At 40.0% G+C, this 23016-nt stretch overlaps 14 protein-coding genes across 14 annotated transcripts; 5 read left to right on the top strand and 9 right to left on the bottom strand. All coding sequences in view use genetic code 12, as the record gives it.

Annotated features, from left to right (window-relative positions):
- Positions 1-310: 310 nt before the first annotated feature.
- On the bottom strand, positions 311-937 carry I9W82_002775 (uncharacterized protein; the record flags this gene model as incomplete). Its single annotated transcript, XM_067691667.1, has 1 exon — positions 311-937. One exon carries the CDS (start codon positions 935-937, stop codon positions 311-313), a length of 627 nt encoding a protein of 208 aa, XP_067550010.1.
- Positions 938-1046: 109 nt separating this feature from the next.
- I9W82_002774 (biotin--[acetyl-CoA-carboxylase] ligase) lies at positions 1047-3059 on the top strand (the record flags this gene model as incomplete). The annotated part of the gene is made up of 1 exon (XM_067691666.1): positions 1047-3059. One exon carries the CDS (start codon positions 1047-1049, stop codon positions 3057-3059), a length of 2013 nt encoding a protein of 670 aa, XP_067550009.1.
- Positions 3060-3698: 639 nt separating this feature from the next.
- I9W82_002773 (4-hydroxybenzoate octaprenyltransferase) lies at positions 3699-4793 on the top strand (the record flags this gene model as incomplete). Its single annotated transcript, XM_067691665.1, has 1 exon — positions 3699-4793. One exon carries the CDS (start codon positions 3699-3701, stop codon positions 4791-4793), a length of 1095 nt encoding a protein of 364 aa, XP_067550008.1.
- A 4-nt stretch (positions 4794-4797) lies between these two features.
- Positions 4798-8601, bottom strand: I9W82_002772 (glutamate 5-kinase; the record flags this gene model as incomplete). Its single annotated transcript, XM_067691664.1, has 3 exons — positions 4798-4818; positions 4989-7037; positions 7360-8601. 3 exons carry the CDS (start codon positions 8599-8601, stop codon positions 4798-4800), a joined length of 3312 nt encoding a protein of 1103 aa, XP_067550007.1.
- Positions 8602-9546: 945 nt separating this feature from the next.
- I9W82_002771 (uncharacterized protein) lies at positions 9547-11175 on the top strand (the record flags this gene model as incomplete). The annotated part of the gene is made up of 1 exon (XM_067691663.1): positions 9547-11175. The coding sequence occupies one exon, from the start codon at positions 9547-9549 to the stop codon at positions 11173-11175; it is 1629 nt and encodes a 542-aa protein (XP_067550006.1).
- Positions 11176-11182: 7 nt separating this feature from the next.
- Positions 11183-11977, bottom strand: IAH1 (isoamyl acetate-hydrolyzing esterase; the record flags this gene model as incomplete). The annotated part of the gene is made up of 1 exon (XM_067691662.1): positions 11183-11977. One exon carries the CDS (start codon positions 11975-11977, stop codon positions 11183-11185), a length of 795 nt encoding a protein of 264 aa, XP_067550005.1.
- A 79-nt stretch (positions 11978-12056) lies between these two features.
- On the bottom strand, positions 12057-15065 carry I9W82_002769 (uncharacterized protein; the record flags this gene model as incomplete). Its single annotated transcript, XM_067691660.1, has 1 exon — positions 12057-15065. The coding sequence occupies one exon, from the start codon at positions 15063-15065 to the stop codon at positions 12057-12059; it is 3009 nt and encodes a 1002-aa protein (XP_067550004.1).
- Positions 15066-15229: 164 nt separating this feature from the next.
- On the bottom strand, positions 15230-16276 carry I9W82_002768 (uncharacterized protein; the record flags this gene model as incomplete). Its single annotated transcript, XM_067691659.1, has 1 exon — positions 15230-16276. The coding sequence occupies one exon, from the start codon at positions 16274-16276 to the stop codon at positions 15230-15232; it is 1047 nt and encodes a 348-aa protein (XP_067550003.1).
- A 116-nt stretch (positions 16277-16392) lies between these two features.
- I9W82_002767 (mRNA splicing protein) lies at positions 16393-16743 on the top strand (the record flags this gene model as incomplete). The annotated part of the gene is made up of 2 exons (XM_067691658.1): positions 16393-16401; positions 16525-16743. The coding sequence occupies 2 exons, from the start codon at positions 16393-16395 to the stop codon at positions 16741-16743; spliced, it is 228 nt and encodes a 75-aa protein (XP_067550002.1).
- A 58-nt stretch (positions 16744-16801) lies between these two features.
- Positions 16802-17272, bottom strand: I9W82_002766 (mitochondrial 54S ribosomal protein mL59; the record flags this gene model as incomplete). The annotated part of the gene is made up of 1 exon (XM_067691657.1): positions 16802-17272. The coding sequence occupies one exon, from the start codon at positions 17270-17272 to the stop codon at positions 16802-16804; it is 471 nt and encodes a 156-aa protein (XP_067550001.1).
- Positions 17273-17383: 111 nt separating this feature from the next.
- On the bottom strand, positions 17384-18487 carry XYL2 (L-iditol 2-dehydrogenase; the record flags this gene model as incomplete). Its single annotated transcript, XM_067691656.1, has 1 exon — positions 17384-18487. One exon carries the CDS (start codon positions 18485-18487, stop codon positions 17384-17386), a length of 1104 nt encoding a protein of 367 aa, XP_067550000.1.
- Positions 18488-19055: 568 nt separating this feature from the next.
- Positions 19056-19547, bottom strand: ATP16 (F1F0 ATP synthase subunit delta; the record flags this gene model as incomplete). The annotated part of the gene is made up of 1 exon (XM_067691655.1): positions 19056-19547. The coding sequence occupies one exon, from the start codon at positions 19545-19547 to the stop codon at positions 19056-19058; it is 492 nt and encodes a 163-aa protein (XP_067549999.1).
- A 202-nt stretch (positions 19548-19749) lies between these two features.
- On the bottom strand, positions 19750-20802 carry CTA26 (Cta26p; the record flags this gene model as incomplete). The annotated part of the gene is made up of 1 exon (XM_067691654.1): positions 19750-20802. One exon carries the CDS (start codon positions 20800-20802, stop codon positions 19750-19752), a length of 1053 nt encoding a protein of 350 aa, XP_067549998.1.
- Positions 20803-21441: 639 nt separating this feature from the next.
- Positions 21442-23014, top strand: MCD1 (kleisin alpha; the record flags this gene model as incomplete). Its single annotated transcript, XM_067691653.1, has 2 exons — positions 21442-22826; positions 22906-23014. The coding sequence occupies 2 exons, from the start codon at positions 21442-21444 to the stop codon at positions 23012-23014; spliced, it is 1494 nt and encodes a 497-aa protein (XP_067549997.1).
- Positions 23015-23016: the final 2 nt, after the last annotated feature.

Below are 23016 nucleotides of genomic sequence, written 5' to 3'. Positions count from 1 at the left end.
GGGTAATCTCAATTGCGCTTCCCACCTTTTACACTGTCGAGAAAGATCATTTTAGCATACCTCACAAACCATAGTAAATTCGCTAGCCGCTTCTCCCTGAGTCCTCGATGAGGACAATGGGAGTTGCTATGCCTAATGACACGTTCATACACAGGGGATCGAAAACAGCGATTATCAAAAGCGCATGTCAATTTCCTAATTAGGCAAAATCGCGGCATCGCATAAACTATTCGAATGCGCCAGCTCTGTTGAGTTTGATGCAACGTGTCATCATACTACTACGTATCTATACTACTAGGTACCAGTTTCATCAAAGTTCCTCAATCATTGGCTTTTTTGCCGCCGATTCTCCACCTATATTAAATAGGCTGGGAAGGTTCTCCTCCTCCTGCTCCTCATCGCTTCCCAATTTAAGTTCTTCAACCAAACCTAAAGTCTCATCCTGTTGTAAATCATGTAACTTCTTGAACCCTAAATCACTCAACTCTTCCTTTGTTAATTCAGTTCGGGTCAACTCACCCTTTGATAACATTTTGGGAACACTGTAATCCCTCTCCAAGGTTACAGAGTTAATCAATTCGATTGATTCAATACACCACTCAATCAAAATCAATCTCAAATCTTTGCTGATCTGGCACCATCGAAAACAAGCATCATTGATGCAGCAATCGTAAACCAAGGACGGAAACCCCTTTTTATCTTTCGACTCTTTGACACTGGATAAAACTATGGGTATCTCCCACTGGTTTTCAATAATCAATGGAAACACTACTTCTGGCTCAAACTCATCTGACGGTCTCGGCACTTGTGGATCATGGCATACATTGATAAACGCTTTTGTTGAAATCTGTGAAGTTTCCTTTGACTCTAGTATCTTGGTTTTAATGACGAATCCCGGCTTTGGATCTAGCTTTATCTTGTCCTGCTCTTCTATCATGGTTGATGACTCTGAGTCACGGAAAAGGGAATATATTTTTTTGCTCTCAATTTTTATGTTTTTTTATTTTTTTTTTGTTGGGGTTTTGGCAACTTTTCCAGAAGCAGCTATGAATGTGTTGGTGTACTCTGGTCCCGGAACAACCACCGAGAGTGTTAAACATTGCCTCGACTCGTTACGTCTTCACTTATCCAAATACTATGCAGTTCTTCCCGTCAGTGAAACAGTATTATTAACTGAACCATGGATGAGAAAGACTTCAATGTTGGTGATCCCAGGTGGAGCCGATTTACCATATTGTCAATCGTTAAATGGAGAAGGGAATAGAAGGATTAAAAAGTACGTCAAGGATGGAGGGAGATTTATTGGATTTTGTGCTGGCGGTTATTACTCTTCAGCAAGATGTGAGTTCGACGTTGGTGGACCTTTAGAAGTATCAGGATCTCGGGAACTTGAATTTTTCCCAGGTACTTGTGGAGGATGTGCATTTAAAGGGTTTAAATATCAGCTGCATGTAGGAGCCAGGGCTTCCAAGTTACTGGTAAACACACATGCGTTACCACATGCCCCCGAATTGGTTTACACATATTACAATGGCGGAGGTATTTTCCTTGATAGTGCAAAATTCAAAGACGTTGAGATTTTAGCAAGATATGATGAGAAGACTGATGTGGATGACCAAGAAAAAGCTGCGATAGTTTACAGAAAAGTAGGTAAAGGGGCGGTTATATTAACTGGACCACATCCAGAATTTTCACCCAAATTGTTTAAAGATGTTGAAAAAGAGTTTCAGCCTGTTGTTGATAAAATCCATGAGAATGACACACAAAGAAGAGTGTTTATGCGTGAATTGTTGAGGAAATTGGATCTCAGAGTCAGTGACGATATTGAGGATATAACACCAAAGGTTACTCCCATGTACATTGCTTCACCATTTTCAGGAAAAGTTTCCAATATCTTCACCACCATTAAAGAGAACTTGGATATTAAAAATGGAGTCTTTAAAGATGATAATGATCTGTTCTTATTTCAGGATGAATCTCACCCACAAAATCATCAAAATGAGTTAGAAGAAGAGGAAGAAGATCCAACAAAGGGGATCAAACATGTAAACTTTATCACATCAGGAAATATACCTACAGGTAAAATGACTCCATATTTCAATTTGCAAAAGTACTTTGACAATCTTCGCAAATTGTCAAAAGATGCGGTGACCGAATTTGGAGGCGTTCTTGGATACTCCGAGGTGATTACTTCAACCAGCACTATACTTGAAAAGAACCCGCATTGGTTAAAGTGTCTCCCTCATGGATTCACACTAACTGCATCGACGCAAATTTCAGGTCGAGGCAGGGGTGGCAATGTCTGGATCAATCCCCGTGGTGTGCTAGCCACCTCCATCTTATTTAAGATTCCTAAATCAGAACTGGCGTCCTCGTCAATTGTGACATTACAATATTTGTGTGGATTAGCTCTTATTGAAGCAATCCTTGGTTATGGAAGTGTTGTTTCCGGTGAAGGTGTTGGGTATGAGGATTTGCCCGTGCGTCTCAAGTGGCCAAACGATATTTTCATATTAAAGCCTGAATACTTTAATGACACGAAACATGAAGTGGGATCTACAGTTGATGGAAATGACGAGAAATACGTCAAGGTATCCGGTGCATTGATCAATTCACAATATATTGATGGCGAGTTCAATTTGGTTTGGGGCGGGGGCGTCAATGTCTCCAATGATGCACCCACTACATCTTTGAATTTAGTGTTGCAAAAACTCAATGACCTTAGAGTCAGCAAAGGCCAACCTGCATTGCCACCATATGAAATCGAAATTTTGCTAGCAAAGCTTGTCTTTACCATTGATCAATTCTACACCGTTTTCAAAAAGTCAGGATTGCGACCATTCCTCCCATTGTATTACAAGAGATGGTTTCACTCTGATCAAAGGGTAGTTGTTTGTGGTGATCATGGCGAGTCGAGAACTTGTGTGATCAAAGGTATCACACCTGAATATGGGTTGCTCATTGCTGAAGATGAAAGGAATCATGAAGTTTTACACTTACAACCAGATGGTAATTCATTTGATATTTTCAAAGGTTTAGTTTATAAGAAGAATACATAGAGAAATTTAGACATAAATTCGCGTTACAAAAAAAAAAAACAAAAACAAAAACAAAAACACATAAACCAGAATCAACACTGATTCGTATACAATCCAACTGAATAAAACCCACATAGGAAGGAAAAATGAAGGTGACTGTACTTGAATGGAAGGGTTTTTGCACTTGGCATTGGGATTTATCATCATCTCTTCCCAACAATGGCAATAACAGCGGATACATTGAAGAGTTATGCGGGATCTGTCGAGTTTCCTTCGATGGCGCATGCCCCACTTGCAAGTACCCCGGAGATGAATGCCCAATCATCTTAGGGGATGGATGCACTCACAACTTCCACCTACATTGCATATTGAAATGGCTCGAGCAAGAGTCATCCAAGGGGTTGTGTCCAATGTGCAGACAAATATTCACATTCAAACCGATAGCAGATGGATCACTGACAGAGTACACCAATTTAAAAACTGTAATCGATGGACATAGAGTAATGAGGGAAAGATTACTGCCAAACAACGAGCTGGAGTTTGAAGCATTCGATGCCGAGGTCAATTGACCAAACACAAAACAGGCAAATGGAAAAAGAAGACAAAAAAAAAAAAATAAAAATAATTATCAGCTTGTCACATTTTTGCTGTTCATCAACAATGGCCTCCATTCGTTTGTTGTCTCCTTTGAGAGCGCCAACCTCAAAAAGGCTTTTCTCCACCTGCACTATATTATCTCAATTGAAGAATGCAAAACTCACCGCGCACCAAGCTCAAATCGAGCTAGCAAGGTCAAAGTTTACCCCGCAAGAACTTGAACTTGCAAGGCTTACCAGAGACGCAAAATTGGGCTGGCTTAAGCACCTTCCAGAGAAGTGGATACCATACTTGGAGCTCATGAGATTGGAAAAGCCCGTTGGCACTTGGTTATTGTTGATTCCATCTTACTGGGGAATAACCATGGCTGCGTACTCCATTGCCGCACCATTAACTACCACGCTTGGTGCAATTGGATTGTTTTCTGCAGGTGCACTTATCATGAGAGGCGCTGGTTGTACTATAAACGACATTTGGGACAGAAACTTGGACAATCAAGTGTCAAGAACAATGGAAAGACCAATCACCAGTGGAAGAGTTACTGTGCCTCAAGCTGTTGCATGGCTTGGTGTTCAATGCTTTGCTGGATTGGCTGTTTTATTAAGCTTACCATGGGAATGTTTCTACCTAGGAGCATTTTCTTTGCCATTTGTTTTTGCTTACCCATTGTTTAAACGCTTCACCTATTATCCACAAGCTATGTTGTCAATTTGTTTCAGTTGGGGGTGTCTTTTGGGATTCCCAGCCGTTGGTGCTCCTTTAAACTTGTGGGTGGCAGCACCATTGTTTCTTTCAAACTGGATCTGGTGTTTGACCTATGATACTATCTATGCTCATCAAGATAAGAAATATGACATCAACGCAGGTATAAAATCAACCGCATTGGCATGGGGAGACAAGACTAAGCCAATCCTCAAAGGATTAACAGTGACCCAAGCAGGTCTTTACACGACGGCTGGAGTTATGAATTCCATGGGCCCTGGATTCTACATTGCAGGAGCTATAGCTATCACGAGATTGTACAAGCAAATTATCAACGTTAACCTTGATGATGAAAAAAGTTGTTGGAGTGCATTTACATCTAATATTCAAACTGGATTTATCTTTTGGTATGGTATATTATTTGACTATATTATGCTTCTATTAGGTATTCTATAGAAAATCATTTATTAAATGTTTGGTTCTAGATAATTCTGACTTGATGATTGATTTAGTCATGACCTTTTCTCTTGATTGGTTTTGTAAGCTGAGGAGGGAAGTTTTTAAAAACTTTGTTAAGAATGCTAATGGAAATTGATTGGGAAGTAGCTTGATTAAAGTTACCGGGGAAATGAAATGGCTATAAGATTCGACAAAATGCCGGATTGCGGGCTCAACAGGTTCATGTTCGTATGATTCCAAATAGTGCTTGAAAATGAGCAAAAGCTGCTCTCTATCAATATCAGCTTGTTGAGAATCGAGTTTGTAATGTCGCTTCTGTGGTGAAACTGGCTTTCCCAAAGATACTTGTTCTGCACTGGAGTAATCTCCAAATTTTAGCAATCCTAAAACGTCTTGTGTTTTACAAAGCTTGTGATAGGCGAAAAGTGGCTCATCTAGAGCGTCATCTTTATCAACTAACTCAAAAGCCTTGATGTACAACTCAGTGAATATCTGATAGTTTTTTCCCCTAGCTAAACCTAAAAAGTCGATCCAGGATATCTTTGGCCACTTATCTTTTGAGAGTCGGTTCATCTCTTTGTACTCCTCGTGTAACTTTCGGAGATACTCTTTCGCGTCGTCATTGTACACCAAAGACAAGGTAGAACATACCAAGTTTGACAAATCTTTTCGCAATGCCATATTATCATTAAATGTCGATTCAAGTAGTTCAATTCGTAGTAAAGCGTAATCGATTTCTCCCTTCAGATCATCTGACAACTCATTTAAAATTTTTTGGTTAATCTCTCGATATCTTGTGGACTTTCTCATAAAAGCGTAACCTTTGCTTTTGTTTAGCTTGATGATGTCTAGTATCAATTTACTATAATCTTTCTCGTCGAGTTGTTCCTCAGAAAGAAACTTTAATGCATCGTCTATCAAATCAGCATTCAAGTGTTGAGATAGAAAATCCTTGTACGCAGATGCCACTGCTGGCAGTGTAGGAATCAACTGGTAAACACGCGAAACCTGAGTTATTTGGTTCCTTTCAATCAATTCATTTATTATCAATTTGTCGTTCTCAGAAAAAGTCCATTTATCCATTGAAACCAAAGCCGCAAGCTCAGAGAGGAGTTTGTAGCTCAATAATCTTGCCTCGTCACTCATTTCTGCCGGTTTTAGCTCCAGCAAGTACCGTTTCGTAGTTTCCTCATCTTTAAAGTCCCACATATCTATAATATCCTTCAAGCCGGGATAGACTTTGGCCGGAAAAAAATCATAGCCCAACAATCGAAGGGCCAAATTTGGTTCAATGATTAGATGACCATTCTTCTTTTTCATAAGCAATTCAATTGGGTCCTTTTCGGTTAAGAAAGCGGCCATGGTCTTGAGAATGTGCAAGTATTTGGAATCCCCGTCAAGAGGAGTCAGAAAATGCTCAAAGTCGTTAGACTCCATTGCTTCCAAAAACAATTTATTCGCAGATACGAGTTCATTCTCTTGACGAACAACAAACAACTTTGACTTATTAAACAAAACTTTGCTTGAACTCAGCTCAGTCGGCAGACCAGTCACCGCTTCCAGCGATTTATCCATAAAGAAAACTGTAACATCTTGAATATGGAATTCTTCCCCACTCAGTGCACTAACATCTATTTCCATGACCGTTTCAAGAGTCTCCAAGGATGACACTACTATCGAATGTTCAAACAAGGCAAAAGCATAGGGCCAACTAATAAGTACACCACCGCGAGGATACCCTAGACCCAACCATGTCAAAGTACCTCTAGTAACGTCTCCAGAGTCATTGATAAATTGCGCAATGGAGGTATTCTCATCGGATGCAACCGTAAGTAGGTATTCCGTCGAATGTGGTGTTTCAAAAGGCACAATCAAAGGTGACACATTTGTGTCTGATTTATAGCCAAAAAGTGGCATAGCTCTTCCAGATCGGGTATCTAGCACTTCATATGATTCGTCATTCGCTAACAAAATTAAGTTATTAATCGGCGCTGCTCCTGATACAGCACCTTCGTATTTAAACTCTCGAATTAGTTTCCAGGTATTTTCCTGAAGTTGAACAATATGAACGCCCGACTGCTTGACAAGCATTAACCCATTGGTTGTTAAACATATGCGACGCACATTTTTCAATTGCCTTGCGTTAATGGGGCTGAGTTCCGGTAACAGATACACCATTAGCGTGCGGTCGACTGTAAGAAACAACTTTTGCAACTGTTCAGAAGCCACCATTTGAGATACCTCCTTAGCTCCAATTGACAACAGCGTGATTAGCAAGTAGTCTGTTGCATCTTCGAAAAGATGATAGTGGAGAATATTTCCTTTTGATGTTCCAATATAAACATTGCGATCGTGTGCAGAGACTGCGGATATGTATTCATTTTCCTTCAACGGTAGATCATCTATTAGGGGATCTATTATATAAGGGATCATGAATGAGTGAAACTTTCACACATGTGAAGTGTTTTGTTGTCAAAGAAAAGGTTTCCTTTTTTTTCTGGCGATAAAACTTTCTGGCGATAAATTATTTTCTATATACAAACTATACTGAGGATGGGGTCACAGGTGGAAATGCCAAGTTGTCTCGATGAGCAACATATTCACTATCAGCGTACCCTAATATGGACTCTATTTGGCTACTTTGGTGGCCCTTGATCAATCTTATCTCATTGGCAGTGTAGTTTACACGGCAATGTCCAACCTCCACCATATCCTGTTCTGACAATTTAGTCCGATCAGCAACCACCTTTATTGCTACACACTCATTTTCATGAAAGTTCCCCACTACGTCAATGACTCCCGCGGGTAATAGACCTGCTCTATCTCTCCTTGTAAGGGCGGCAAAACACCCTTCATCTATAATCAATGCACCCTTGGTTTTCAATCCATGGAGAATCCAAAATCTCCTATCTGATTTAATCTGAGTATCTTGAGGCAAGGCGAGGAACCTGGTATGTAACGGAATAATCTTTTTCCGAATGTCGTTTTGTAAAATTTCTCGCTGCTCTGCAATAATCAATCCTTCATCTTGCGATTGTATATGAGCAACGATATCGAGTATGTAATGTGGCTGGGTTGACAAAGTAATGATGGTTGTGACCCCAACGTTGGTAGCTAGTCCCGCAGCAATTAACTTGGTTGTCATTCCACCAGTTCCAACATTTGATCCAGCATCTTCATTGGTACTCACATTCAAATCATCAATACTGTCCACCACCAAGATAGGTTCTGCATTGGGATTCGTTCTTGGGTTGTCAGTGTACAAGCATTCAACATCAGTCATGAGAAACAAATAATCTGCATGGATCATTCCCGCGGTTATAGCAGATAGCGTATCATTATCACCGAATTTGATTTCTGAAACGGATAAAGTATCATTTTCGTTAACGATGGGAATCACACCCATCTCTAATAACTCATTGATTGTATTTTTGGCATTCTTGTATTGAGTATAGTCTACTATATCATTCCTTGTAATCAATATCTGTGCAGTTGTCTGGTCCATTTGACGAAACAAATCGTTAAACAAACCTATTAGCTTGCCCTGACCAATGGACGCAAGTGCTTGCACTGCAGATAGCTTGGATGGCTTTGTATCCAACCTCATCACTTTCATACCAAAAGCTATAGCACCCGAGGAAACTATGATAATCTTGTGTCCTTGTCGACGAAGCTTGGTGATGGTCTCGACAATGAGCGCCATGTTTGCAATTCTAGGCTCTCTGGTAACAGCATCAACCAAGGACGAGGACCCTATCTTAACAACAATGGTAAACAGTCTTTGATGAGTCCCCGAGTTTGTCATATTTTGATTTGGCGTGTTGGGTTGGTGTACATGAGGTTTTTAAAGTTTTTTTTTTTTTTTGTATTGACTCACTCATTTTGGGGTGGGCGCTACCGGAGACGAAATCGGGCCGCTTTTAATCCCTGTGAAACCACGTCATGGTTGAGTCAAGCTGGGAGTAAGAAGTTGAAACTCTAATAGTGTTCTGTGTGATTGTTTATGCTGACATGGCTCATTAGTGATGCACTTGTTTAGCCGAATTGGCGCTTCAATATATCAACAAGACGCCTCCCCTCAAAGAAAAAAAAAACCATCCACTGCATACGCTTCCATGCCCATGTATACCGAAAGAAGTTGACAGCAGAGAGGTTGTTGTCTTCTATGCAGCAATTTTGTGCACATGTCTATCTCCTTTCCAGACAGATCTAAAATTTTTTTTTTTTTTGCAACCACAATTGCGAGATAAAGATAAGCGATTACGCCACGATGTAAGGCGTGGTGACCGCTCAAAGATGTGGAAAAACCAAAGTGAAAGCGTGTATCAAACTGCTCTGTGAACGGTGGGGAGCTCAGTGTCCACCATGGCTTATAATTCGTCATTAAAGGACCTTCACGTGTGTGAGCCACACCAAAAAATTAGTCGCACTTTAGTCCTGTCAATAAAGCATACAATACGCTTTAATTGTGCGCCACAATTTTTTTTATTAGCAATAATCACCTAATACCTAGATATTCCCCTGTTCTTTTATATTGTTTATGATTACAAATCATATTGGATGTATATCGCTTATTGCATTTTTTATTGTTCAACACTTAATTAAAATTAAAGACGCCACAATATCTTCCGCCCCTTGAAACAATAAACAATCTTCAAACCCCTGTGATTTCCAAACAGCAAGGGATGTATATAAAGTGACTTTTATTCTCAAACTGCCAAGCTAAATCTTGAATTAGCAACATCCGACTATGGTCAACTTGAAGAATCTAATCTTGGCACAGGAAGAAGTTGGGAGACTTGCAACAGTCTCAACAAACTCATCCGCTTCTTCAGATCAACCTTTGCAACCCACTAAAGATAATGAAATTAGTGTGACTCAAAAGCAAATCCCATCGCAATATATTGATATCTCAAGTCAAACATTGACTCCAGAGGAAATAGAGCAGAGAGACAACTCTTTGAGCTTCAAAATCAAAAGATTCTTTTGGGATGGCACAGGAAAACACCCCAAAGAGCAAAAGTATTTATTCAAGTTGGACTTCTTTTTATTAACCTCATCTTGTTTGGGTTATTTTATCAAGAATTTAAATCAATCGAATGTGACCACCGCTTATGTTAATGGAATGGAGGAGTATTACGACATGAATAACAACCAGTACAATTATATGGTTACATTGTTTACTGTCGGGTACATTATTGGCCAAATTCCTTCCAATATGATTTTGCATAGAATCTCGGCCCGGTTCTATCTTGGTGGGTTGGAAATTTTGTGGCTGATCTTGACATTGTTGATGATTACTGTGCCCCCAACAAATATAAAAGGGATGTACGCTTTAAGGTTCTTTATAGGGTTTTTAGAGTCGGGTTACTTCCCTGCTTTGGAATACTTGTTGGGGTCTAACTATGGTACCCCAGAATTGCTGAAACGTTCATCATATTTTGCCATTAGTTCAGGTTTAGCAGGGATCATTAGTCCAGTTTTGCAAGAAGCTATCATCAAAAGGTTCGGTCACTCCAGCTTACCTCCTTTTAAGTGGATGTTTGTATTTGATGCAATCATTAGTTTCCCAATTGGTATCTATACTATGATTGTTGATCCAAATACACCGCTGACTACTGACGCATTTTATTTTACTGAGGAGGACAAGTTGGTGGGATTGGAGAGGAGAAGGTTAATCGGGGCTCAATTAAACACAAGACAACCATTTACATGGCAAAAGATTAAGTCATTCTTCAACACTTGGCACATATACGTTTTTCCTTTGCTATTCTTGTGCTACAACAACAGTTGTGCTGCTAATACTCAACCTACTTTTCAATCGTTTATGAAGAATTATTTACACAAACCATCAAGTGTGTACAACACATGGCCGTCAATCCTTAGCGCTATCTCTATTGTGGTGACTATAGTCTTTGCTTATACAAACGACATTTTAGGAGGAAAGAAGAATGTGTGGTTTGTCAATGCCTTTTTCGTCTGTTTGATCATAGGATGTGCTTTGCTTGCTTCTTGGAGTATCCCATTGGGATTGCATTGGTTTTCTTACTTCTTAGTTGGAATACCTACAATGTGGGGTCAACCATTTATATTCTCCTGGGTTAATCGGTTACTCTACGCTGATGATTTGAAGAGAAACTTTGTTGTTGTGGTTACAAATACGTTGGCATATGTGACAGGAGCGTGGGTCCCTATCCTTGTCTGGAACACCAACGACAAACCTGAATATTTTATTGGGTTTACATACACAGCTGTATTGGCTTCAGTAGGACTCATTTTGACACAAGTGGTATTCTACTTGAGTACCAGAGATGAAAAAAGAGCAAAGAGTGAAAAGGATATAGAGGAAAGTCAATCTATCGAGCTAGACTCGGATTAGTATAGATCTATAAATGTAACGACTTTTGTTCCTTGAAAATGGAGTTCAAATCGGTTGGGTCAATGTCTCCCCAGTACGCTAAATTGTATGGCAAGTTTTGAGGCAAATACTCAGGGTAATTTTCCTCTATACATTTCACAATCGCCTTGTGTAATATCTTGTAAGCCTTTGGGGTGAAGTGAATACCATCGTTTAAGTAGTCACTCAACGAATTGACTTCCGAATCTGGCGAGTCTTTCCTAAACCCAAACAACTGCTCCCTCGTCCAACCACTATCTTTCCTAAACTCGTCCCATAAATCAATAAAGGGAACATTGAGCTTTTGGCAAACACTCTTTGCTCCTTCAGAATAATGCCAGTATCGTTCGCAAGTAGCGGCCTCGTAATCTTTCAACTCTTCAAAGTTCTCAGCTCCAAGCTTATAATCATGCAAACTGGGTCCAATCACAATTGGCTTGATATTATTCTCAAGAGCTAGTCCCACCAAATATGCAATATTCTCCTTGTACCTTGATAACTCAACAGGTTGGATTGGATTATTATCAATGAACCCATCGTTTGTTCCAAAGAAAATTGTCATCAACTTGATATTATCCTTAGATTCGTTCAACTCAGATTCAAGCACCTTGGGGAGAATCAACCTAGCATGCTCTGAATTGTATCCACTGAAACCACGATTGAGAATATCGAGACGTCTGACGTACGCGTTTTGAAGTTCAGGCTGGAGGGCAAATCCATCAACTACCTCATTACTGTACTGTGTAATTGAGTCACCAAACAAGATGAATTTATCAACGTTCATAGTTGAAGAAAGAGAGTTTGTCGAGTTGAGTTAATTTCTTTTTTTCCTTCTTTTCGATTTTGACGTAATACACAAAACTCTACATCCACTTAAATCCACGCAACACCAGATAGTTCCCCAAACCATCATCCAAGTCGTCGAGGATACCATTAAACCAAAATCCAATCATTACCACAAGATAAATCAAAATCAAAATGACGCCTTTGAAATAGTTTGACTTTCCTTCGGCATAGATGTATGTAAATAAATAAATTGATATCAATGTTGCAATAATATCCCATCGTGGAAACACCAACGAAAATATTTGCTCAACATTGACAAAATCCTTCAAAACAGAATAAACGACCAAACTGGGGATTTGAATTAAAACAACCTGCAATGCATAAGCACTACCAATCTCCATTGATAAGGCAACATTACCTCCAATAGCAAACGAAATGGCATTTAAAAACTCAGTGGTATTTGGAACCAATGCAAAGATAGTCAACCCTAAGAACTTTGGATCTATTGGGAAGTCAGCAAGGATAGAATCGACATTATCGACAAGGATCTCAGCAATGATGGCATACAAAATAGTAGCTCCTAGTAAAATTATGGTCGATTTCTTTTTAGACCAGTTGGGAGCATCATGGCCTCCGTTTTCTCCAGCATCTTCTTTCCCTTCTTTAGTCACGTCAGCATCCGACGCAGATACTATACTGTCAACGGATCTTCTATCCAAGTTTCGCGGTGGAGCGATAGCCAACTTTTGCTGTGACAGTTGTTGTCTAATTTGTTCCAATCCTGATACATCAGCAAGGCTCGGACTTCTTTGTTCTTCCTTCTTCACCGCTTCGTGCGAATTTGTTGCCCAAATTAACGAAGCATGCGTCCTCAAGGTGAAAAACAAACCACATACATATGCCGCAAACAATGCAATGGCAACAATCAATGAAAAAGGTTTAACAACCTTGTAATACAAAGGATCCAATGTAAAAGATGGTTGAGTAAACCGACACTTTTCACAGTCATCGAGCCCCTTTCCTTCAGCACACCCACTACATTTGATTTCGTATGAGCCATAAATTTGGTAAAACAAGGATGGAGCAAACATGGTAACCATTGCAAATAGCAACATTGTTGAAGAAACACCAGCGGAACGAGGATTGTATCTCTGAGTTTTCCGCTTCAAAGCGCCTCCACACATGGACAATCCTGGGAGTAGCAAGACACCACCAAGTATGGATCCAATCATTGATCCTTCCACTAATTTCCCCTTGGACTGATTCAAAGCTACGCAATAAAGGAAAATTTCGACAATAGTTGAAAAGAATGCATTGATAACTGCACCAACACCCATCGAGGACTGCGCTGAAATGGATGCAACTGCTTGCCCGATAAAGTATGCCAATGGAATAATCGAAAACAAACACAAGCAGAAAATAATGTTTGAATCCGTCAAGAAAGAATCCCAATGTAATGACTCTTTTAGGAAATAGAAATCAACAATGACAAATAAAACCATGAAAAGTAAATTGATAAAGAAAATGTTTGTACCATCAATGGTGTATTTGTAGTAATGCCATCCACAACATCTATAGGTACATAATAGAATCACCTGTTTCTTCTTTTTTAAAGATGGATCCTTCTCTCTCCTCTTATAATATTCTTTTTCCATTTCAAAATCCAACGCCAATGGATGACGTCTAACATGATCATTTAACGTTGAGGTAATATTAGCCATGGGGATGGTAAACACAATTAACCAACTGAGGAGACCAAAAAAGTACGAAATTGGTTGCACTATTACGTAAAAGTACAAATAGAACGCGATTCTTCCCGCTGTCCAGTCACCACGTCCAAAAAACCTAACCTTGATGTCGTTGGTTTCCTCATTGTCATCAGCATCACCATCGCCTTGTTGTTGCTCATTCTGACCATTGTCTGATTCTAATGAATTGTATGCATCTCTCAAGGGTCTTCCTTTATGGTCCTTCATCAATGGAGCTGACTCTTCTGCCGAGCCAGTGTAACGCCTTGGCGGAGCAAAGAAAAGCCGTCCTTCTTCTTGCAACCTCCACTGGTGGAACTCATTAAGGGTTCTTCCTTCTAACTGGTCTTCATCCATATAGTTTTGCTCCCTATTCAAAAGTACAAACTTACCAAAAGGATAAAGCCAGTACCTCCCCAATCTTAAAAATGCTCTCACGTATAATCTCAGACCTGACTTTATGGCAAAGCCGGAGAATATAAAAACAAATGCTGCTCCTAGTAAACAAGCCACGTAGATCAACAATCCAGCTGTTAAACTCCACATCACATTCGTTAACCTTACTCCCCAAAATATTCTTGAAGACGTTGGACGTCGTGGATCAAAATCATGTATATCCTCATCTGCCCTTGTAGCAACTGATCTTTTCTTTTTGTACAAAGAAGGCTTCCAAATCTTTATACCGAAAGGATGTGTTTCATTAATGGCATGTTGCCTATCTTTCAAATTCAAAGATTCTGTGGAGGAGTTTGAATGAATTGACTCATTTTCATCGGCTTCTCCGTCTTCTGCACCTTCACCCCCTTGCTGATCTTCTGTGATATCTAGCTTATCCACACTACCGAATCTCTTTCCATCTGTTGCTCTAAGTCTCCTAATATTTTCTTCTGCTTCTTGCAAGTCTCTAGCAATTACTGACTCAATATCTGCCAACTCATTAGGTGTTCGTAATGGTGTTCTCTCAGAAAGGTCTTGGTACAGTCTCATTGGACTTTTGCTCTTCCTATGGTGAAATGCTCTTAATGCATCGCTATACCCTTCGAGATAATTTTTGTCATTCCTGAGCGTAGAGTCTTGGTCTTCTCCAGCGTTTCCCTCTCCGTTTTCACTCACTTGCTCATTGATATCATCATCCACTGAGTATATCAATTTGGGATGACTAATGCTGCCAGCTTTTTTCAACGATGGTCTCGACACTCTCCGCAGTACGCTCGTTGACCTATTTTTGGAAGTACTTCCAGTAAGCAGCACAGCAGACGAGCCAGGATCACGTATGTCGCCACTCAAGCTCCTTTGGTTATTTGGCTTCGACAGCCCTCCAGCGATCGGTGTAGACATTGTCGATAGTATAAATTACTAGAATTGATGTTTTTGTTGTCGGTTAAAATTAATTACACAATCTTTTGTGATACTTTTCTTCACGCACATGGTGAGACGAAACAACTGGTTTCTATTTACAAAAAAAAGAAAACAATAAAAAGCGTTATACACGTGGACACAAGCTAATCACCCAATCTATGTCCTTTTCCTTTAAAGGAGGTATCACCCGAACCGAACCAAGAGTATCCTGTGGTAGAACCATTAGTTGCCGTTTGTCTTTGGGGATCGGCTCTAGTTGGCGCTTCAGCCATTCTACCAGCTGCCGAAGTAAATGCCGTGGTTCTTGCAGACGTGTTTGTAGGGTATGACAAAAAGTTATACAACCATTGTGGTGCTTTTAAGTAACCCTTGTCATATATGCTATCTTCGATATGATCGGCTTGCATTCCACCAAAGCGAGAAGACGCATCCACGTACGTCATTCCAACCCTTCTGCCTTCATCGTTTCTCTTCTTTTTTAGTCCATATGCCCCTGGTAGCAAATTGTAGAACGGCATGGTGTTCAGTTGAACACAAAGGTACAAGTATCCACTGAAAATTCCAACCAAAGTATCAATAAGTGCTACAGGGCCTCCAACAATGAGTTTTACAATCAAGTTACCCAATGGCAAATAGTATGCTTTGATAGGAACTAGACCCAACAAATTGATATTTGCATTCTTTAAACTTCTTGACCAAACATATGTCAAACAAGCAAGCAAGTTTTCGTGTGGGAAATAAGAGTCACCAGTTATAGCTCCCAATGCCAAATTGAGTACCTGAATACAAGACCCGCACAAGATAATAAACCACAAGTAGTCTGGGAAATTGCCCTTGAATTTACCTTCGTGTGCTTCCAAGTGATTGGAAAAGGTGTAGAAGAAATAGATATCAAATAATGCATTGATTCTGTTTGGTGACATTATGCCTGGTGGGATCAAAAACGAGGTGGCAAACCTGTACCAGCTTATAATAGTCATAGAAACAGCTTTGAAAATGTCAAAGTACAGTCCGTACCGCAATACAGCTCGAATTGATACATATTGATCCAATAATTCACGAAGGTCGATGTACAAAGCAGGAAAAGCTGAAAATGTGGTAACTCCCAAACACGCCAACACGGCCGATATAGTGAAGAACCGAGTTACAGGCGGAATGCTTTTTATATTATCTATCATTGGGTTGGTCATTGTGGCTATTGGATTGACACCTTGGCCTGAAAGACAACAGAAAAAGGAAAAAAAAAAAAAGTAAAAAAAAATTACAAGTGTGAGATTCGACAGCTCTTCATCACAATCCACACAACATGAAATTGGTACGATTTTTGATGAACATACCCAACTCGACTAACCAGCCGATTACAGTTGAGCTAAAGAATGGAAATATAATAAATGGGACGCTTTTGTCGTGCACGCCGCTGATGAATCTAAATTTAAAGAATGTTAAACTACAACAAAAGTACCAAGATCCAATATTGCTACAATATATCAATGTTCGAGGAAACCAGATAAGACAAATACTACTTCCCGATGATTTAAACATTGATAGTGTGTTGGAGAAATCTCAAACAAAGATAAAGGGTCATGGGGCTGGTCCAAGCGCAAAACCTGTCAAACGAGGAGGTTTAAGAGGTAGAGGTCGTGGTAGAGGTCGTTAATAGTAAATGAATTTCATTAGTTTCTTTGGAAGGGCTTCCCCCCCCATCTATGTACATTTTAAAACCAGGTAGGCTTTCTTTCTTCTCTCTTCTTCAACAATTTCTTATAACCAGGTCTTGCCTTGGCAATAATCTTGTCCATGTTTTTAATTGCTTCCTCTCTCTTCTTGAATTTCTCTTCCAATTCAGCTTGGTCGGCTCTACCAGCAGGTTGAACCATTCCTTGCATCCATTTCTTATTGATGTATTTATCTTCATGGAACTTCCTTGGCGTTGGTGGTAAGAGGTCTTGTATACCAAACTTTTTAGCCAATTTAAACAAGTCAGCAGATCTTCGACGTGAGTATAACGAGCTGTGCCATCTTCCGGTTTCTGGATTCTTATTTGGGAAAAAGGGGTTCTTCTTAGGATCAGATATTACTGATGGGCCATTGTTGTATTCAGAAAATGGTCTTGGTGGGTATTTGATAAAGAAGTTATGGAGCTTCTGAGGGAGCTTTGCAAATGCTTCCTTGGCTGTGAGAGACATATCGTCGTTGGGTAGATGAGAGAGTCTGTTACGACTTGAAAATTGTGAAAAAAAAAAAAAAAAAAAAATCAAAGATAAATTTTCTTAAATTCAATTGGTAGCAGCTACACACTACAAAGGTCCATCAATTATACACTTTACTGTACCTTTCCCTTCTCTAACAGTATCATAAGCCTTGATGGCCTCATCAAATGGGAATCTGTCGGTAATCAACCTTTCAAAGTCAACTAAAATGTGTTCCTTTCCGCGGCCGTAATTTTGATCCAAAATCTTGATCGCCGTCGCGTAATCACCATAGCCGTATCTGAAACTACCAAACAAGGTGATCTCTCTGGTTGCAAATTCGATAATTGGGAAAGGAACATCACCACCAGCATTACCAATCTGAGCAATTCTTCCTCCATCAGCGACAACTTGTACAGCCATTTTTATACAAGCGGCGGCTCCACTACACTCCAAAACAACATCGGGTCTGACCCCACCAAAAGCTTTGATCAAGTCGTTAAAATCACCAGTTTTCGAGTTGAAAGTGTGTGTTGCAGCACCGATCTCTTTAGCCAATTTCAATTTGTCATCAAAGATATCCACAATCATGACATTTTGTGCTCCGTAAACTTTGGCTGACGAGGCTGCCAATAATCCAACAGGACCAGCACCAAAAACAACCACATTCTCCCCAAAAGACAAATTGACTAGCTTGATAGCATGCACTCCAACAGTCAATGGCTCAACCATAGCTCCTAGTTCCAAACTAACACTCTCAGGCAATTTGTAAAGGAAATCGGCTGGTGCCTTGTAGTATTTGCACAAAGTTCCTTGTGCAGGTTCACCATCTGGATTCACTGGAGGCGTAGCAGCAAAAGTCATGCAAGGACACAATTCGTATTTACCAGACTTGTAGGCTTCACTATATCTTGATGGAACACCAGGCTCAATTGCAACTCTATCACCAACCTTCAAATGCTTGACACCTGAGCCGACTTCACTAACCACACCGGAAGATTCATGGCCCATAACCATTGGCTTTCTCAACACAAACTGTCCAATTTTACCATGGGCATAGTAATGAATATCAGACCCGCAAATACCCGTCTTTTTAACTTCAACAATGACATCAGTGGGTTCTGTGATGTGTGGGATTGGCGCGTTTTCAAAAGACAAGTCATCGATCTTGTTGAGGACCAAGGATGGGTTAACCGGTTGAATATGTGACATATTAATGTTTGATGATCTATGAGAAAGAAACTGAAAAACTTTTTGCCCATGGGGAAATATGAATTCAATTTATACGCCAGAGGTGAATGTGACACAGAAGTGTTCCCCGTTTGCTTTTCGTATGGCTCTGTTCCGCAATGACTACGCAAGACCCCACTCCTGCGCACAATCTGTTACATTTTTATGTAGGGTTCACCACCTGTCGCACGGGGCGCATCTCGGAAGAATCATCTCCATCAAACCTTTTCTCGTCTTTACCGGAACCTATGTACTTTTCAACTAAGAAGAGGATTTTTTTTTTTTTTCGACAATTTCTCCGAACGATATGGACAATTTTCCCGAATATATATCCCGGATGCCCTATGTTTGGTCCCCCCTCCCCATTCAAACAAGACGCGGCTGGGGGGAAAGAATATTAAAACGAGGTAGAGTAGATTACGTATCATCATTGAAAAGTAACTCGAATAGATAAACACTTTTTCTTTTCTTCTATACAATGATATACATTATGGTACCCATATCCCTAGACACCTATATCATTCACTCCTAACACCATACTGGGAATTCTCTATTTAGCAGCGTGTTGCAAAGCTTCCAATACCTCCAACTCAATGTTGGCTTCAGCGGCAACAACTTCGTCATTAGACTCAGCTCTCTTTTGTGCATCAGCAATCAAGTTCTTAACAGCAGAAGCATCAATTTGGTCTGGCTTAACAGCCTCAATTGCACTTATGGTCAACTTGTTTCCTGGTTGTACCATGGCAATACCTCCACTAACAAAATATTGTTCAGTTTCACCACCTTTGGAGATAATTTCCAACAAACCTGGTCTCAATTGTTCAACAATTGGAATGTGGTTTGCCAATATACCCAAATCACCATTGATTGATGGCAAGTTTACTTGTTCAACTTCTGAATCAGCGCACAAGGTTTGAAATGGCAAAGCCAATGATAACCTCAAGGCATCTGATGATGGGGCAGCAGCTGCCTCGGTAGCGTAAGTTCTTCTAACAGCCGATATAGATTGCTTGGAGACTTGACGTAAAGATTGTCTGAACATTATGATAGATGGATTAAACTCGACTTACTTCAACTACGTTGGGTGCAGTTTTTCTTTTTTTCACTTTTTTTCTGTTCATTGACCGAAAAACGAAATGGGTGCTCTATATGCAGTACTTTCATCATTCTTCAATATAATTGGTTTGTCCTATAGATTTCCTATTTAGGAATATAACTGCAAATCAAATTACACAAGGTTACACCTAATTACCAAACTGATTTAAAAAATTGTCCACGTCAAACTCGTCTCCCAATTGAGCATTATTGGCGTTATTTGCATCATCGCCACCATCAAATCCACCCTCAAGCAAGCTCATATTCAAACCATCCAATATCAGCTCGTCATTCCCTAGCAAATTGTTCATATCCAAATCCATATCATCGCCGTTCTCTAGTGGCTTGTTCTGTGATTCGTCTTTTTTGCTTGGATCTTGGTTGACATTATTTGTATTTGCTTTATTCTGCTCATTGCCTGTGTCTAGGTCATCAATGTTAAAATCATCAAACACACTATTGTCGATTTTGTTTGCATCCTCCAATGGTACATTCATACTATCATAATTCATGGAAGATAAAAAGTCGTTCTGGTCGTTAATGTTGGCACCGTCGTTATTTTGACCAAGATCGTCCATGTTGAAATCCATTAAGTCGTCAAAGTTTTCAAACTGCTCCAGTGCTTGATTCGGAGGCTGCAGTGCCTGTTGCTGTTCTTGTCTGGCCCTTTCTTCTGCTTCCTTCCGTTCTCTTTCCATTGCCTCTGCGCGTTCTTTCTTTTCCAACTCCTCTTTCCTTTGACGCTCTATTTCAATGGCCTCTTTCTCAGCCTGAGCTTTTGCTTCTGCCTCCGCTTTCGACCTGACTTCTGCTTCTAGTTTCGCTTTTGCCGCTGCTTCCTCCTCTGCTCTTTTTTTGGCTTCCATCTCCTCTTTCAACCGCTTCGCCTCTGCCTCTCGTTTCTGTCTCTCTAATTCCTCTTTTATCTTCATTTCTTCTTGTTTTTGTTTGTTTTCTATCATTGTATCAATGCACCACTTGGCATCGTTAAACTTAAACACAGTCTCGTCGAGTATCGAATCAAATTCATTGATATGGTTGGTTAGTTGCTTGATGATTGTGGGCTGTATTAGCTGGTTATTGGGACCTGTTATCAAAGCACTCTGCTTTTTGTTATTATTGATGACTTCAAATATAAACCCCGCCGTTTTAAGAACTTCATTAAGGGAGCTTTCAAGTTTGGTTTGTAGATTAGCGGACATCGTAGCGATGTAGGAAAGGATCTCGGTAGTCGTACCGTGAAGCTCTTGTTTTTTCAATTCTCTTTTTTTTTTTTTTGTCTCCGATTGTGGCACTTGCAGAAAGTGTAATGTGCAGGAATTCAGCAGGCTACGACTTACTTCTTTTCGAAGTAGAAATGAGACTTCTTAGGGGGGGGCAGTAGGGTACTTTATGTTCGGGCTTGTGAACTATCTCATTCCAGGAGTAGCTGAAGTGCTTCTTTCTAGTAATATAGGATGAACAGTTTAGGCTCTTTTCTGCAGCATTTTTGCTGCCAAATTAGACCAAATTGTTTACTAAAGTTAGAATTGTATTATACTCTAGAAGCTCTATGGCATACCACTAGAATCGTTTTGCAAATCCAATACCTTTTCAAGCTCATAGATAAGTTATATGCATTCACCTAGCAGTGTTAAAACTACCCTTTCAAATAGTAGCACGTGACAGTCTTTTGCGCTACCAAAGCAAAACGCGGTACTTTTCGCGTCCTTATTTGTGCAGCTCTTTTGTGGAACTGTAAACAAACGGGAAAACTTTATTTCAGCAATTAGATATACCATTCTTTTATTGTAAAGACATCGATTTTCATTTTCAAGAAACCCACAAACATTCGTTTCAGCATGCTTAACACATCTTTAATAACAAATGATGGCCCTTTGGGAGACATTTGGCTTGCAGCTAACTACGATAAGAAATTGACAAAACACCAGCTTCTCAACACTAATATCGTGGAATCAGCAAAATACATCGGCAATCGTACCTACCAGCGTGGAATTGAAACAGCAGATCAAGATTCCCCAAACGATATCGACGCCATAGCGTTGCGTTTGTCCGGTCAGTTGCTATTAGGAGTGACAAAGATATATTCACGTAAAACGAAATACTTGTTGGAAGATATCAATGACGTGTTGTACAAACTTAGAGCAGTTTTTCGGATGTCTAGTGGTGTACAGCTTGGACCTGATGGTCTTTCAAGCAAAGTCAATTTACCGCCACAACAAACTACAATTACTGATTTGAATACAATCACTTTGAAGGATCAAGTAACAGGATTTGACTTGTTATGGCAGGATAATTTACAGCTTGAAGAGGAACCTATCAATCCGTTGGATACAGTTTTCAATAATGATGAAGATAGATTTGACACGTCCGTTGGATCTATTGAGTACGGTAGACTCGAAAACACAGGCGTCGCTGAAGAGGAAGATATAAACTTGGATTTTGATTTGAACTTAGACGACGGAGGTGAAAGTTTTGCTGGATCGATTGAGCTCGGAAGGAATGTTTCCAACGCGGGAGACGATGCACATGGTTCGGTATTGGGAGATCTTCACAAATCAAACAACATATTTGAATTGGATTTAGGTCAGCCATTGCAAACTATTGGTGACTTTGATATCGACTTTGATGCTGGTTACATGTCTTCCTCAAGTGTCCATGCAGATTCACCTGTCCAAACTCAACCTACAGCTCAACCTAGACAAAGGCAAAGGAGAACCAGAATAACCGACGAGGGTGAGATGGTGATTGTAAATAAAAGATTGATGGTAGATTCTGACGACCATTTGCAATTATCATTAGATACTTTGAGGGACAATCAACAGAATATGCTAGCTAACACCGGAAAATCATCAGGAACAAGATTGTCAAACAATGACAAGTTACTACTCGTTAAACAAATGTCTTTTCCCATGGCCTCAAAGAAGAGAAAGTTATGGGACTTTAGTGCTGACTTACATTTTAGACTTCCGGTGAGGAACGAAGACAGCGACGACGAAGAAGAAGGCGAGCATAACAGTTCATCTGACAGTGATGACAGCATTGACAATTCCATGGATGATATCAGTGTATCTGACAGCGAAAGCGAAAAAGAGACATCACCAAAAGTACGCAAAGTTACCGAGGAGGAAGATGAGGATGAATCAGCTGACGAGTCGTTTGGTACAGATGGTATGGAAAATGTTGCCAAGAGCACAAAGCAAGCGGCAGAGGAGTTACAGGACTTGTTCAGGTTGGACGCAAGCGTACAATTTGAAGATCTTATAGAAGCCGATTCAACAGCTGTTAGACCTTTGGGAATTAAGAATAAGAACTACATCAATCCGAAAAGAGAGGCATCTAGATGTTTCTTTGAATTATTGGTTCTTGCAACAAATGACTGTGTCAACTTACACCAAGAAACATCAGACTTGAAC

The sequence above is a fragment of the Candida metapsilosis genome (assembly GCF_017655625.1).
Source record: "Candida metapsilosis strain BP57 chromosome Unknown scaffold2, whole genome shotgun sequence".
In the NCBI taxonomy this organism is placed as follows: domain Eukaryota; kingdom Fungi; phylum Ascomycota; class Pichiomycetes; order Serinales; family Debaryomycetaceae; genus Lodderomyces; species Lodderomyces metapsilosis.
This window is presented reverse-complemented; position numbering and strand designations above follow the sequence as displayed.